The 16710-nt window shown below is 46.8% G+C and overlaps 1 protein-coding gene and 1 pseudogene across 1 annotated transcript in view; both read left to right on the plus strand.

Moving 5' to 3' along the window:
- Window positions 1-16710, plus strand: part of CLMP (CXADR like cell adhesion molecule) — a 100223-nt gene that overhangs the window by 69251 nt on the left and 14262 nt on the right. Inside the window, 1 exon segment of the mRNA XM_086678826.1 lies at window positions 6601-6758. Within this exon segment, the coding sequence (XP_086534952.1) occupies window positions 6601-6758 (158 nt within the window).
- Window positions 11815-13021, plus strand: LOC147576901 (small EDRK-rich factor 1-like; annotated as a pseudogene).

The raw sequence follows: 16710 nt of genomic DNA on the forward strand, positions 1-16710 counted from the left end.
AAATGAGCTTCCATATACTATTATTAACTTTCTTAGGTGTGATATTATGGCTGTGTGGAAGAATGCCCTTCATTGGTTTTTTTTTTCGTGTTTATTTATTTTGAGAGTGAGTGTGTGCGCAAGCTGGGGAGGGGCAGAGAGAGAGAGAGAGAGAGAGAGAGAGAATCCCAAGCAGGCTCCATGATGGCAGTGCAGCACCTGACTTGGGGCTTGAACTCACAAACCATGAGATCACGACCTGAGCCGAAATCAAGAGCCGGACGCTTAACCAACTGAGCCACCTAGGCGCCCCGAGAATGCCCTTAGTTTTCAGAGGTGCTTGCTGAAACATTTAGAGGTTAAATGTTCTGCTATCTGTGACTTACTTTCAACCAGTGCAGCAAAAAATATACATATATGTAGAGAGAGACAAAGCAAATACGGCCAAATACTAACAGTTATCCAGCAAAATGACTTCCAAACTCCTCACCATCCTGCTTTATCTCCTCAGCATGTTCTTCTGGTTTTTCTTGCCTTTTGAAGTACAGTTGTAGAATTATGAATAATAATAATTACCATGTGTGACTGGTTACTGTGTACCGTGTATCTGTGCTAGGCACTTTACATACATCATACATAATCCTGCAACAGTCTTTCCGGGTTGATGTTTTTCTTCTCGTTTCGCAGGGAGGAAAAATGACCTAGAGTGGTCAGGAAATTAATTGGACTTATGGGTACTGTTTAAGTCCCTCTTGATCTGACTCCAAAGTTTATGCTCTTTCTATTACATCATGTGGTCTCTTGAATTGTACGTAGTGTTCCAGAAACAGCCAGGAAGGCGCATGCCTGCAAACACACACACACACACACACACACACACACACACACACACACACAGAATTGTATGTATGTCATTAGTCTAGAAATCAGGAGGCCTTTGGGTGAGTCACTTCTCTCTGAGCCTCAGTTTCTGGATCTATAACACAAGAGAAGTTAATTTAAAAATATCCCAAGTCCTTTTTATTTTCCTGACGGACATTTGATGATTTTGATTCTCATGAGGCTTTCTGGAACATGTGAAGGGAAACACAAGAAAATTCTCTTCCCATTCAGGTAAGCGAACAGACCCATTGAGAAAAATACGATCCCTAGTGGAAGGAGGCGTTATCCACCCCAGAAGCCCATTGGTGGGGGCCCCACTGTACATGGAACGGGGTGAGGTCACAGCTCCTGTACCCGACATCAGGTAGTGACTCTAACTGCCGCTCTCTAACTTTGCTACTTGCAAACTGCGTGTCTACACAGCCTGGTAAATAGCTCAAGTCTTACCAAAAAAAGCACCTATCTATCGTTGACCTGTGCACCAATCACTGTGGCCTCTCCTAGGTGGAGGCGCCAGGGAGCATTGGGTGCCTGTGTCGACGACAGGTGCTGGAGGGTCCATCCTTGGCGGGGAGTGAGCGTGCAGACTTAACCACGAGGTCCTAGGGCACCTTGCACCCCGTGGGCATCAGGGAGTCCTTGAGAAGCTGAAGAATTGCGCGTTAGGGAAATAAGAGAGAAGTAGATATTTTAAAGGCAGCATCCTGGTTGCTGTGAAAAGCTCTCCCGGTCTTTTGCCTCCTTGAATCCGCGAGAGCAAGATGGGTACCAGCAGCTCTACAGGAGCCCTTCGAGAAAGTTCGCCAAGTTCTTGCTCTTGCCGCGTCTGCCCAAGCTGACAGAATTGTCTGTATGTCATTGGTTTGATCCAGAAATATGGCCTCCGTATGTGATGGGACACAAGCGTGTGAGGAATATAGGCTTCGTGTGGTTGGACTGCGTGAACCTGTTTGAATGGATCGTCCAAGACATCTGTCTACCTGACAGCAGAAACGATGCTGGCTCTCTGAGCATAAAAGTGCTTAAAGGCTCAGATTCTGTCTGTTTTCGTGTGAATGGAACAGTCAACTGGTTATAGAAACCTCCTTTTTAAAATGTACTATTATCTCCTCAGCGGATTCACCTTCGAAACAGATACCTTATGTCCCTCAGTTATATAAAAGTATTTATGCTGAAAAACCAAACGTTACCCCTGCCCCATCTCTTTAAAGGAGGTTCAAGAGAATCTTTAGGGGGCGCCTGGGTGGCTCAGTCGGTTAAGTATCCGACTTCAGCTCAGGTCGTGATCTCGTGGTTTGTGAGTTCGAGCCCCACGTCGGGCTCTGTGCTAACAGTTCAGAGCCTGGAGCCTGCTTTGGATTCTCTGTCTCCCTCTCTGTCTCTCTACCCCTCTCCTGCTTGTGCCCTCTCTCTCAAAAATAAATAAACATTAAAAACAAAGAGAAAACAAAAATCCTCCTTCTAGTAGAGGAAAGCAGGGGAAGGGAACTGACGTTTTGGGGGGGGAGACTCCCATGTGCCATCACACTGCTGGGTGCCTTACCTCCAGTGTCTTGGTTAATTCCCATTTTGCAGATGAGAACACTGAGGTTCAGAGAGGCTAATTCTCCCAAGCTCAGGCTCCCAAAGGTCCTGTGTTAAGTGCCTGAGTTGCACGCCAAAGCCTTCCCTCAGGAAGAGCCCAAGGCTTCCATGACTGCCTCTTGCACGGGCACACGAGAGGATTTGCACCCCTGCTACCTTCCGGCACCTCACCGCCACCAACTACCACGAGTGTCCCAGACACCCAGTGGAGACTTCCGTTGACCCTTGAACAACACCGGTTTGAATCGTGTGGATCCACTTATATGTGGATTTCTGACAGTACAGTAGTGTGCATGTGTTTTCTCTGTGATTTTCTTAGTATTTTCTTTTTCCCCAGCTGACTTTATTGCAAGAATATAGCGTATAATACGTATAACATGTAGACTGTGTCAAATGATTGTGTTGTCGGTAAAGATTTCCGTCAATGGTAGGTGGCTAGCGGTTAAGTTTTGGGGGAGGCAAAAGTTATACGTGGATTTTGGACTGCGAGGGGCACCGGTGTCCCTAACCCTGCTTTGTTCCAGATCAGCTGTATCTTCCTACTACCAGTTCTGCCGCTGACTCTGTGACTTAACATTTCAATTCTCTGGGTTGTGGTTTCCTCCTAAGTTAAGTTTTGATGATCTCTTAAGGTCTTTCTTTCTTTTTTTTTTTTTTTAAGACTTATAATTTTTTCTTAATGTTTATTTTTTTTAAATTTTTTTAATGTTTATTTTTGAGACAGAGAGAGACAGAGCATGAATGGGGGAGGGGCAGAGAGAAAGGGAGACACAGAATCGGAAGCAGGCTCCAGGGTCTGAGCCATCAGCCCAGAGCCTGATGTGGGGCTCGAACCCACGGGCCATGAGATCGTGAGCTGAAGTCGGACGCTCAACTGACTGAGCCACCCAGGCGCCCCTTAATGTTTATTTTTGAGAGAGAGACACACACACACAAAGTGTGAGCAGGGGAGGGACAGAGAGAGAGAGAGAGGGAGACACAGAATCCGAAACAGGCTCCAGGCTCTGAGCTGTCAGCACAGAGCCCGACGCGGGGCTCGAGCTCACGAACCGCGAGATCGTGACCAGAGCTGAAGTCAGACGCTTAACCGACTGAGCCACCCAGGCGCCCCTCCTACGGTCTTTCTCGATGAAGATGAAACCTTCGATACCCGGGAGCCCACGGCTGGCTTTTCCCACTCACCCACCAGGCAGTGGACAGACACATGCTTGGCCGTCCCCTTACACACTGCCAAGCCTGAGAATTACAAATAGAGCCCAGGCACCTGTGTGTTCAGGCCATCGGCCACAGGGGAGGGGTGGGGGGAGCACAGAAGGAGCAATTTGAGAAATTTGCAGGGATCCCAGCGAACCCCTGAAGTCTGAGATTCCCTGCCTTGGTGGAGTCATTTGTATTCGCTGGCTGGCCCCCTCCCTGCCCTGCTGTATTTAATTCTGGATATGGTATAAATAGACCTTGGCACTCTGGTAAAATACACCACCCTCCGCTTTGTTCCTTTCCTTTGGGGACAGCAACCAAATCTGAGCCTTTGAGTCCCTCTAGTGGCTCCAATCGGCAACTTGCCTGGTTGTTTCTTGGCCTGTATTTAACGTATAGTGCCTACTGTATGCACCAGATCGGTGCTGGGCTCTCTAGCTTTGCCAGGGGTGTGGGATGCTGGTTTCATTTGATCACTGTTGTGTCCAGGGGAAAGTGAGCAGGGGTAGAAGGCGGAGCTGAACTCCCTGCTGCTCTATAGGAAGTGTGCTTTCCCGGCACCGAGGGAGGATGGGTTTTGTATGGGCTATTTCTGCCTTTAAGTGATTTGTAGAGCCTCAGGGCGACTCCTTTATCCCTGGGCCTCAGTTCGCTCAGGGTGAGAGGAGTACACAGGTTAAATTCGAGTCAGTCCAACAACTATTTAGTGAGCACCTGCGATGTGAGAGACCCTGAGCCGAGTGCATTGAGAACGTAGCGGTGGATGGTACCTAACCTCAAGGAGCCTAGAGGCTAATGGGAGAACCGGGTGTCCGGGAAGCCGCATACGACACAGGGGGGACGCGGCACAGAATGGCCGTCAGGGCGTGAGCTTTGCCACGGGACAGATCTGGGGTTGAGCCCGCGATCTGGCACCTTTAGCGGCGTGACCTTGAGCAAAGTGCTGAGCTCCTCTTCCTGTTTCATCCCTAGATGCGGATAACAATGCTTTCTTCATGGGGTTGAGCGCTCAGCGTTCAGCCAAGGCACACAAATGGCGGCCACTCTCAACGCGGTTTAAGTTCTAAACAGAAAGAACAGAAACCTTACTGGGAGCGTCAGTAAGACTCCGGAAGGGGCTTATCCCGTTGGTTCTGAAGGCCCCTTCTTAGGCCCAACGGGTTTCTGTGGTCTCCTTTCTTTGCCTCCGAGCTTGGGAATCCACCTGCTGCTTCTCCAGGGTGGATGCCTCTGGGGGTCCTGCCCTGCAACGTCAAACCAGTCTGCCTCCCCGGAGAAGGAACTACAGTCTCTCCTGCCCCCTTCTTCCTTCTTTCAGGCTCTTTTCCTTCCCACAGAGTTACTGCGAATCTATCTTGGGAAATGAACACAGAATAAAAAAGGTAGCTTACATGCTTCCGTTAGTCATGATCCTTGATTCTTAGTGCTTAAAACTCTCTGAACTGGCAGAGTGAGTTCTCCCCGGGAAAGGGGACTTCGTAGAAACCCTGACGCTGGGGGCTATTGCAACTCAGAGGTTGTATGATTCTGTTACATTGTGAATGAGGCACGGGGACGTTGTAAGTGACTAGAAAGAGAAAGAGACCATTTTCACTCTGAGCTTCTTGGTCACTGTGTAAGGAGACAAAGGAGGACCTTACAGCCCACCTTAACGCCAGACACATCATACCTAGAGTCCAGGGGAAGTTCTTTAATTCTGTGGATTTAATGGCCAACAATGTCTGAGATTAATAGGAAGGAGAGAAGGTGAGCTTTGGAGCCCGGAGTTGCTGATGGAATACCGTTCCTGGAACAAGATGAAAATTAGGGGCGCCTGGGTGGCTCAGTCAGTTAGGCGTCCAACCTCGGCTCAGGTCATAATCTCACAGCTCATGAGTTCAAGCCCCGCATCAGACTCTGGGCTGACAGCTCAGAGCCTGGAGCCTGCTTTGGATTCTGTGTCTCCCTCTCTCTCTGCCCCTTCCCCGCTCACGTTCTGTCTCTCTTAAAAATAAATAAACACTGGGGCGCCTGGGTGGCGCAGTCGGTTAAGCGTCCGACTTCAGCCAGGTCACGATCTCGCGGTCCGTGAGTTCGAGCCCCGCGTCAGGCTCTGGGCTGATGGCTCAGAGCCTGGAGCCTGTTTCCGATTCTGTGTCTCCCTCTCTCTCTGCCCCTCCCCCGTTCATGCTCTGTCTCTCTCTGTCCCAAAAATAAATAAACGTTGAAAAAAAAAATTAAAAAAAAAAATAAACACTTAAAATATATTTTTAAGAAGATGAAAATTAGAGGTAAAGAAAGTCAAAAATGGAACTGAAATCCCGGGTGGCCAAAGGGATACTGGGTGGGTGGAGGGACGGGATCCAAATGTGGGAACTTGGAATTTCACTTTGGATAGGAAGGGTTGCCTCTATATTTTGAAGCCATGTGGTGTGAAACTATAAAGAATGGAAGATAGAAGTTGGGGTTAAGAGAATGAGTGTCCCTAAAGGAAGTAGTAACTGCCTATAAGAGCCCACTTATTCTCTGAGGCATCCTGCGCTCCCTGGAGGTCTGTGGGGGGATCACCTGTCTCTAAGATGGCTCAAGGAGTGAAAATGGTACCTAGAGCCTGTTCTGGGGAGGATGCCAACCCCTGCCTTTCTCCTTCGGTCTCTGTTCTTAAGGAAGCCTCTGCTAGTAAGGGAGAGAAGGTCCAGATCACACAGTTGTTGACCTGAGTCATTTCATCACTCATAAAAAACCAATAAGGTAGGTAAGAGTGTAACCTGGGGGGCCATGGAAGATACAATGAATTCAGTTAATGGAGGAACCACTGTGCGATTCCAGGACTTCCGGTGCTTCTGGTCTGGGGTTCTTCTGACACCTTGATTTGCCCCTTGCCTGCAGGAACATCCAATAACTATTACTTGTAATATTTGCTTCCTATACGTTGCTACCCAGTTTCTGCATTACTCACTAGAGGCTCTTCTTTTCCAGTGTCCTACTATGTTGGAACCTTGGGGACTCACACTGAGATCAAGAGAGTGGCAGAGGAAAGGGTCACCTTGCCCTGTCACCATCAACTGGGGCTTCCGGAAAAAGACACGCTGGATATCGAATGGCTGCTCACCGACAACGAAGGGAACCAAAAAGTGGTGAGTGTACAACTGGCCAGACCCCTCGCCTCCCCCGGCTCCCCTCCCCACCCTCCTACAGTCGCCTTCCCTCAGTCCTCCAGTTTTCTGTTTCTTCCATCTGGCTTATAGTTGAAAGACTCCAGATACAAACATTTTAAAAAAGAAAAGGTATTTGGGTCTTAAAGATAAGACAGTCTGTGCTCTTTGGGCAAGCAAACACTCCTAGGAAGTCACCTGTCATTTGCCCAAGGAGGGCATCTGCAGTATTAGCATCTTTCCTAAGAAGGGAGGTAAGATACAGTAGCTTGACTCCCTAGCCAAGTGGCCAGAACCCCAGATCTATACTAGGAAGCCTGCTCCTCCCCATCCTCTGAAACCATTACCACCTGCCTACATGTAAGTTTTGCACAAAGCCATGACTCGCAAGCTCGGAGATTGTATATAATACGACAAACCACATACAACGCAGGACGGGACTGAAAATGTTAACGCTTCAATAATTGGCCAGCAGAAGAATTGATATGGGTTCTGGAGTTGGAAAAATGAAGGAACTGACCCTGGGTCTTCAGTGCTCAGGATGGGAGGTCCGTTGGTGTTTCTGTGCTTTTGGGGCAGTGTCAACAGAGCTTGTAGTGAGTGCTTTGCTCCCAACGATCCGCTGGGCTGGTCTCTACCGAGCGAGAACTAAGTTAGCTACTGTATTATCCTGTCTGACTTGGCTGCATTCAGCCTCTGTACCTTTCCTCCACCTGGCTTTTCTAGCATAACTCTTCCTATTCCATTTACCCACTGACTTTTAAAAATTCTTTGGGTTGAGGGCCACCTGGGCTGGCTCCATTGGTGAAGTGTGCAACTCTTGATCTCGGGGTTGTGACATGGAGCCCCGCATTGGGTGTAAAGATTGCTTAAAAAACAAAATCTAGAATAAATAAATAAATAAAAATCTGTTGGTCGAAAGTTTTGTGATTTAAAAACATCACACAGAATACCAGGGAAGCTGACTTTTTAGACTTTTTGTCCTTTTCAGAACTTTACCTCTTGCCCTACTAAAAAGTGAAAGGTGTCCTTTCTTCTCCTCTGTCTATACCGCTGATTTCATACCATGGTTTGTGCTGGGGGAAGCTAAGGTTTTTATTATTTTTTATAAATTTTTTTAATGTTTTTAATGTTTATTTTTGAGAGAGAGAGAGCGCGCGTGCGCGCGCGCACACACACACACACACACACACACACACACACACACACACACAAACACGTGAGAGCAGGGGAGGGACAGAGAGAGGGAGACACAGAATCCGAAGCAGGCTCCAGGCTCTGAGCTGTCCGCACTGAGCCCGACCCTGGGCTCAAACACAGGAGCCATGAGATCATGACCTGAGCATAAGCCGGATGCTTAACCTACTGAGCCACCCAGACACTCTTAAAGAAATGATTATTATTATTATTTTTTTTTTAGAGAGAGAGAGAGCATGCAGGCAGGGGAGAAGGGCAGAGGGAGCACTCAGCACAGAGTCCCACATGGGGCTCGATTCCGTGACCCTGGGATCATAATCTGAGCTGAAATCAAGAGTTTGATGCTCAACTGACTGTGCCACCCAGGTGCCCCAAAGCTAAGATTTTCACTAAAAAAAAAAAAAAAAAAATCCAAGGTAACTGTTGGATTTTAGCTCCTACATCACTTTGTCATTTTGTTCTCATGGTACATCGTCCTGAGACTCTCTGTTCTCTGGAGAGCAAGGTCACCTTAACCTGAGCATATTGATTCCAACGGGGTCTTAGTCAATCATAGACATGATAGTCTCAGTTCTGCATGAAGCAAATAAGAGCCATGTCTGCTAATAAAAATTAAAAAAAAATAAAAAACTCCGCTCATCTAACTTTTTAGCCACGAGTTTTCATTTAAAGAAAAAGAAAGGTTGCATGCTTATGTAGCCAAGCGAATATAAGGCTGAGAAGTTAATTGTTGATTCAAGCAGGCCTTTCAGAGACGTTTGAAGCAGGGACAGTTCCCTACTTGCCTTCAATTCATACTCCTGTCGCAGGATTTTTTTTCTCAATACCCGGGATTCGTTGTCTCACCACTTGGAAGAATGAAGAGGTGGAGGCAGAATGAGAAGCAGGCAGAAGTTTATTAGAGTGGAAAATCAGAGAGTAAGAATAGTGTGGAAGCTCTCTTTCCAGAGAGGGGGCATTTCAAAGTGTGAGTGCCTGCGACCATAGACAAGGGTCCTTGTTTTATAGGGTTCTGGTTGCCACTCCCCTTCCCATCCCCCTCTCGTTCTCTCTCAGGTCACACCCTTTCTGGCTCAATAAGCTCTAAGTGCTGGGTGGTCCATTCCCGATGGCCACCACTGCACTGTATGAGGGGTGGTCTATGGCCATGTCATTCCTTGTGGGTCATATGTTTTATGACTACTTATTTTAGTTAGGTCTTTTATCAAATTCCTGAGGGAATCCTGAGGGGGGTAGGTGGTGTCTCTGACGTTCTTTTTTTTTTTTTTTAATTTTTTTATTTTTTAATGTTTATTTCTGGGAGAGAGACAGAGCATGAGCAGGGGAAGAACAGAGAGAGAGGGAGACACAGAATCGGAAGCAGGTTCCAGGCTCTAAGTTGTCAGCACAGAGCCCGACGCGGGGCTCGAACCCACACACCGCGAGATCATGACCTGAACCAAAGTCGGGCACTTAACCAACTGGGCCACCCAGGCGCCCTGGTGTGAGTTATAGTCTTAAGAGGAACTTTAGGCCCAGGGGAGTTTGCTGTGGTCAGACACTCCCAGCGGTGTTCCAAAATATGTGCTTCCCCCCCCCCCCAACCCCCCAGGGACCTCAGGTCCTATCCTTTCTCTCTCTGCCTACTGAATCCTATCTTTTCCTATCATACTCCAAAGTAAGAATCAATCATTTATTCAGTCATTCAGATTACATGCATTTATTTAGCACCTACCGTATGCCATGGTAGACACTGGGTTACAATACTGAAGAAGATGTCCAAGTCCCTGCCTTCATGGGGCTTACAATGCAGCCATTCCGTGATTTAAAACAAACAAAAAAAATTTTTTTAAGCAGAGAGCACTATTAGCTACTTGCCAGGTTCAAGTTTGTTTAGCACAGATGATCTCATTTAACTTAATCCTCGTAACCAGGATTACTAGTCCTATTTTGCAAAAAAGAAAGGAACCACATACAGCATGTGCACATACACACACACAGTGAGAAAAATGCAGAAGTTCACCCATTTTGCAGTTTGAAATGAGGCACTGTGATGTCAGTACCTGGGCTGTTAACTGCTAGCTATGTTCCCTTCGTAAATAATTTGAAGTTATAATACGTGCTATGTGGGAAATCAGGAGACCGTGGGAAGAAAATTGTTCCAGACAGAACGAATTATGCCAGGGCCCTAATTAATGCTGGAACAAGCCAGGCACTGTTGAACGTTCTAAAAGTTCAAAAAGCAATTTAGGTTAAATTGAATAAACCCTGGATTCCCACTATACACGTACTCTGTCATGAAGGAGGTGGTTGAAGAGATAAATGTGTAAAGAGACAATTTGACATAGATCATGATAGAAGCAGAGCGTTCTAGATGAACATAAAGGAGGAGCCACTGGCCAGAATTAGTTGGAGGAGGGGGAAAGGCCAAGGGCAGCTCCCTATAAGAAGTCACAGCTGATCTGACTGTTGATAGAAGGCACTGCCCTGAGGATCCCCCAAGAGCACAGACGCAAAGGCTGCAATATTCTGGGAAACGGTAAAGTAAGCAGCTAGCACAGGCGGAGCTCAAAACGTAAGCACGCAGAGGTTGCAGGACCAGAACGTGAAAAAGGTCTTGTGTACCATGCTAGGGAGCTCAGATCCTTTTCTATGATGTCATGGAGTTTCTTGAAGGATTTTAGGAGTGAAAGGGACATATATGCATCTCAGATGATCACTCCAGCCCGCGCAGTGCCGCACTGATTTAAAGCAGACTCGAATGGAAGCAAGGTCAGTTGAACAATTTCAAGCTATACAATAAGGGCTTAAACTATAGCCATGGGTAGTTGGAATATCACGATGGGCATAATAAAAATGTAGTGGGTAAATTTGCCACCATGTCCGGAATGAGAGTGAGGGTGGGAAAAAAATCCGGGAGGGGCTGGAACGGAGGTGGTGCCTAAGGTAGGTTAGCCAATGACCTAGACCCCAAGTTTAGCTTTGCGTTTCAATCTGAGCAGAATTGGCTCCACCCCTTTTGTCTAGGATGCTCAGAGGTGCCGGAAACGCTTGGGGGTGGGTAGGCAGTTTGGGGAATATATGAATTTCAGTCCAGGTGGGTAGCATGGCCGCTAGAACTCTGGAGCTTTCCTCTTGGTTCTAGGGATGGGCACATAGTTAATTTCCAAAGTCGGAGTGACCACCTCCCCCCCACACAATGCACATACAATGGAGACCTTTCCCTTCTATTTTTCAGACGAAGAAATTAGGACAGGGATGTTCTCATTCCCCTGCCAGACCTCTCTGGCACATCCTTTCTCCCTTTGCCCCTTTTCTTTGATACCGAACAGGAAAAACCCTCATCAAAACCACAGAGAGGGGCCTACGTTCATTTCCGTTCAAGGCAGTTGCACGATTACTGCGCGGGGCCCTTGGCGCAGCAGAGCCCCTGCTAGAAAGCTGAGCTGCTCCATCTGTTCCATCAGGTCCTAACAAACCGTCCTCCTCCTCTCAAAAATGCGCTGGGAACGGGTCCACCAGGAATGTCAGAAGACAAACAGCCCCACAGCAGCTGCAATTCATGTACTTCATTTGTTGTCTGTTTGCAGAAGGATTGAATGTATGTGCACTGTTCTCCCGTCACACCTGGAACAAGGACTTAGCCTCAGCTCTGGGTTTCCTAGAATTAAAACCACAACAAAGCAGGGCCTCGACGGGCGGGGCTGTGGGAGGAGCAGAGGTGTCTGCCCTGCAGAGGGCGCCCCTAGGGGCTTAGCCTTCAAGAGCTGCCGGTGGGCATGACCGACAGCCTCGCTGAGCGAGCTGGGAGGCCGTTGCTCTCTCCCCAGTAGCTCTCCTCCGGGCTCGGTCCGGGGTCTGCATGGCCCTCGGAAATTAGCGACAACTTGCCCGCCAGAAAAACATGAAGAAACCCCAGGAAATTAGCAAGGGAAAAAGAAAATTATGTGGTTTTGGATTGGAGGGCGGTGGTCTGGTGCCGATGGCCAGGAAAGAACTCCTGAGAGGTCTTTGGGAGGAGAAGGTGGTTTTATTAAAGCAGGGGACAGGACCCGTGGAGTCGGGGGAGGTAAAGGCCAAAGGGAGGTTCCCAAAACGACTTTCATATGCTAAAGAGGACTGCGGAGGCCTTGTTATTGTTGAACTAAAGTTATCTTCCCTCCAGTAAGGCATTAACATTAAGACTGAGAGTTCCTGGAGGAATGTTTTACTCTGCCTGTCTCAAGTATTTGTCAGTGGGCTGCAGGTTCTAAAGAAACTTAATTTTATTTACCATTTTTTTCTTGCCTTTGTTCCCCGCGGCACTATGGAGGGGAGGGTGATGTTGGGGCTCCGGGAAACTGAGTCTATGGGTTTCTGGAGATTAGGCTATTGATAAGATTGCTTTTTTCTTGTAATTTACTAAGACTTTTGTAAAGTGATGGGAGACTCCTATCCTGGCTAACTGTGATCTCTATCAGTCAACCATTGGTTTTTCTCTTTCCTTTGTTCTTGGGCTGCCTGGAGTGCCTGAGGAATGTCACACAGGTACCACCTGGGGCGGGGGAAGGGGGTTGCGGGGTGTCAGCTGGCCTTAGGCTCCCTCATCAAAAAGAGGATAGCTTGACTACCTCTCAGGGAAAGCCGAGGGACTCTGAGATAATGCAACAGAAGCAGAAGGCAGCTAATGAGAAGACGTCTGTGCAGACCAGAGAAAAATGATGACTATTTGGAAAACCTGCCCGCTGCTGCCAAACAAAATAAGCTCTATGATCAAAATTTGGTGGCGTGAACAGTCGTATGTTATAACATATCCTTATAAAACTATTTTAAACTAAAAAAAAAAAAAATCACACAACAAAACAAAGAGACACAGGTATCTAAGATTAAATGTTTGTCTGAAAAAATGGAGACAAATTGCAAGGCTGTAACTGATCCCCAACCTGTGTCATAAATGAGTGTAAAATGCTTATATTAGGTCATGGTTATTTAATTATAGTCAGATTATTATGGAGTTGTATAATGTCCGCTTTCCAAAGATGTTAACTACTTACCTTGGTTGTCTCCCCCCCCTTTTTTCTTTCCATTAATTAATGGGACGGGGGGGGGGGGGGAGGGGGCGCTCCTGGCTGGCTTAGTCGGTAGAGCACGTGACTCTTGATCTTGGGGTTGTGAGTTCAAGTCCCATGTTGGGTGTAGAGATTACTTAAAAATAAAATCTTCTAAAGTAATAATAATAATAATAATAATGGGGGGCAGGATTTGGGGGAAAGGAGAGAAAAGTTCTCAGGAGTCAGCCCTACCTGAATGTATTAAGTGCTATGGTGGAGATTTGCCCAAAGGGCTGAGGCTTGCTGGAGGAAGTCAGTGATTCTACACAGGGAGCCAGGAAAGGCTAGAATACAGAGAAGCTGGCCCTTGAGCTTGATCTTGAGGCCTGTAGGTGTTGTGTAGGCAAAAATAAAAGAGAAGCATTTCAAAAGAAGAAGACTGCATGATCTGAGACAAAGACACATCTGAGGGTGTTGTTCCAGAATCAAGGGACATCGAATTTGGGGACTAAGCTCTTCAGAGAGGTGAGGACAGGGACCAAAGATGAGGTGGAGTCCAGGCTGTACTGGCCTTAGGTGCCACATTCAGAGGGCTAAGCTTTGGTCCATAGGGCACACAGGTGATGGAAAACAAATGGAGGCTTTCAGCTAGGGAAGCTTTAATATACAAATGTATGGAATGACTAATGTTGTTTGGGTACTGGGCTGGACAATTTTGGAAACCCTTAGGGGCTTTCGTAAACCCGGAATCAGACTAATGAAAGTAATTGTGAGCGCTTATTCTCTCATTGCTACAAAAACCCGATGAAGTAGCTTATTCCTGTTTTACAATTGAGGAACTAAAGGTTTGGAAAGGTTGATTAACTGACCCCCATCACACAGCTCTAAGTGGCGGGGCTCCCATTTGAATGTAAACCGGTGGACTTTCCAGCCAGCTCACTCTCAATCACTGTGCCCTGGTGCAGCCCTGGGGCTAAGGTTTTCAAAATCAAGGCCCTGTAGTGGATTCTAAGTGAGCAGACTTTTTTTTTTTTTTTTTTTTTTTTTTTACCACCGACTGGAAAAGCTATTTCATGAAACTTACGCTTCGGTTGTATGTACCTGCTATGTGTAAAGGTTCACCAACTTCCCAAAGCCCACAAAACCCCAAAATGCATAAAAATTACCCAGCTCTTGGGGTGCCTGGCTGGCTCAGTTGGTTAAGCATCTGACTCTCAATTTCGGCTCATGATCTCACGAGTTGGAGACCGCTTCGGGCTCCCTGCTGACAGCACCTGGGATTCTGTCTCTCCCTGCTCCTCCCCTGCTTGTGCTTGAGCTCCTGCTCTCTCTCTTTCTCTCTCTCTCTCAAAAATAAATAAAAAGAAAAGAAAAGAAAAAAAATTACCCAGCGCTTTACCAGTTTCTAGGTTTAGAATCTCTTCATTCTTCCTAGGAAGTACAAACTAACTTCCTCGTAGTGATTATGCACCTAGGAGGTAATAGGAAGAAGTCAGAAAGAAAGTGACATTAATTGAGCACCCGTTAGGCATTCCCATCTTACTCCAAACATCAGCCCCCAACTTTCAGTCTTAGGAGATAAGATCTCAGCCTTCCAGGTTTTTTCCTATCACTAACTTATTTCCTCCTCTTGCTATTGTCTCAGCGATTTGGCATTTCTATGGTCACTCCTTCCACTAGCCCCCAAGAAACCTATCCTTTCTTTTAAAAAAAAAAATGATTCTCTTTTTTTTATTTATTAAAAAAATCTTTTTATATTTATTTACTTTTGAGAGAGATAAGCATAGAGTGAGCAGGGGAGGGGCAGAGAGAGAGGAGACAGAGTCTGAGGCAGGCTCCAGGCTCTGAGCTGTCAGCACAGAGCCCAATGCGGGGCTTGAACTCATAAATGGTGAAATCATGACCTGAGCCAAAGTCGGGCACTTAACCGGTTGAGCCACCCAAGTGCCCCAATGTATATTATTTTTGAGAGAGAGAGAGAGAGACAGGGTGCAAGAGGGGGAGGGGCAGAGAGAGAGAGAGAGAGAGGGAGAAACAGAATCCGAAGCAGTCTCCAGGCTCTCAGCACAGAGCCCAACGCGGGGCTCGAACTCCTGAACGGTGAGATCGTGACCTGAGCCAAAATCGGGTGCTTAACCAACTGAGCCACCAAGATGCCCCAATGAGCTGCAAGTTGTAGGGAAATTTAATTTTATCTATATTTCTTTTGCCTTTCTTCTCCACATTACTGGCTGTAGCCTGGCACACAAGGTTGGTCACATTTTAAGGGATAAGAATAGGAAAGAAACCTCTGCCTGGCCCTAAGAACTCCTTGCTGGGATGCCCAGTCTCCATGGGAATGCAGTAATGAGTTAGTGAACATAGGAGGGCCCACAAAAACAGCCCCACTTGAGTAGGACCAGACTGCAGCCGCCCCATTTTAGATTGGGATATATGTACCCACTTCGTTGAAGGCCTTCTCTAAGTATTTGTGAAACAAAAGAACGGCCTTAAGTCTAAGCAGTTTGTCTCAGAGACTCACTTCCTTAATCTTCTTAATCTCGTGAACGTTTCACTGCCAAGGTTTTCTCTTTAATGAGAGGAGTTAATACTTGTAAAGTATTTAGGACAGTGTCTAGCACAAAATAAATACCACATACGTGTTTGTTAAATAAAAACACAACCCCCTGGCCGAACGTATTACGTCGCGTTGATGGATTTTCGTTTCTAGGCCTGATGCATATTTTCCTAACTCCGGGGCCGAGTGCTGAATTTGTCACAGTGTAGTCACTGAATGGTCAGTGAGCAAAGGAACGAGGTCCTTCCACAGATATCTGCTCTTAAAATTAGTACTATAAGCTTGTGGAGCTAAGAATTGTTTTTGTAACTTTCTTTTAATACGTGAAGAAAATTAGACCTTAATTCTTCTCCAGAAAACTTGGGCTTCAAACCTTCTTTTTATTTATTTATTTATTTATTCATTCATTCATTCATTTTTAAGGTTTATTCAGAGAGAGAGAAACAGAGGGTGGCATGGGGAGGGGCAGAGAGAGAGGGAGACACAGAATCTGAAGCAGGCGCCAGGCTCTGAGCGGTCAGCACAGAACCCGACACGGGGCTCGAACTCATGGACCGTGCGGGGCTTCATACCTTTTAGACTTTAAAAGGTGAAGCCCCTTGCCCAAGACAGATTTCAGAGCTAGGATCTAAAGCCCAAATTCCTGAAGCTAAATCCCTTTCTCTCCCTCTGTCGCCTCCCCCGTAATTTACAGCTCCCTGTTGAAAAGAATGCAGAACTTCAAGGTAAAACTTTTGTCCGGAAGTAAACACTGCACATTTGATTGAAGTCATGCATTTCCTGTACTTTCCAGAATATTCCCCTGCGTGAAGATGAAGTTCAGGAGTGACCTCCCTGTGGTGTCTGTGGGAGGCTGTGGGCAGGTGTTCAGGCTGGAGTAGGGAGAGGTCTTCTATTTGTATGATAATGAGTGTAATGAAGCCCTTCGAGGCTGCTCCCCCTGCCCCTACTCCCCTACGGCCTCCTGCCTCAGCAGGTGGTTTCAGGATTCAACTCACTGAGTCTCTAGGAAAGAGAGGGTAGGAGGCAGAGGCGGTCTCATCCAGGGGTGAGGCTGGAAACGGTGAGCAAAGGCTGGACTTGAATAGTCAGCGAAAGAGATCCGAGATGGCATTATCAATTTTACTCTGAGGTTGGTATTTTAAGTTTGTTTATTTATTTATTTTTAAAT

Source organism: Puma concolor, chromosome D1 (genome assembly GCF_028749965.1).
Source record: "Puma concolor isolate L17-30 chromosome D1, mPumCon1.1.hap2, whole genome shotgun sequence".
NCBI lineage: Eukaryota > Metazoa > Chordata > Mammalia > Carnivora > Felidae > Puma > Puma concolor.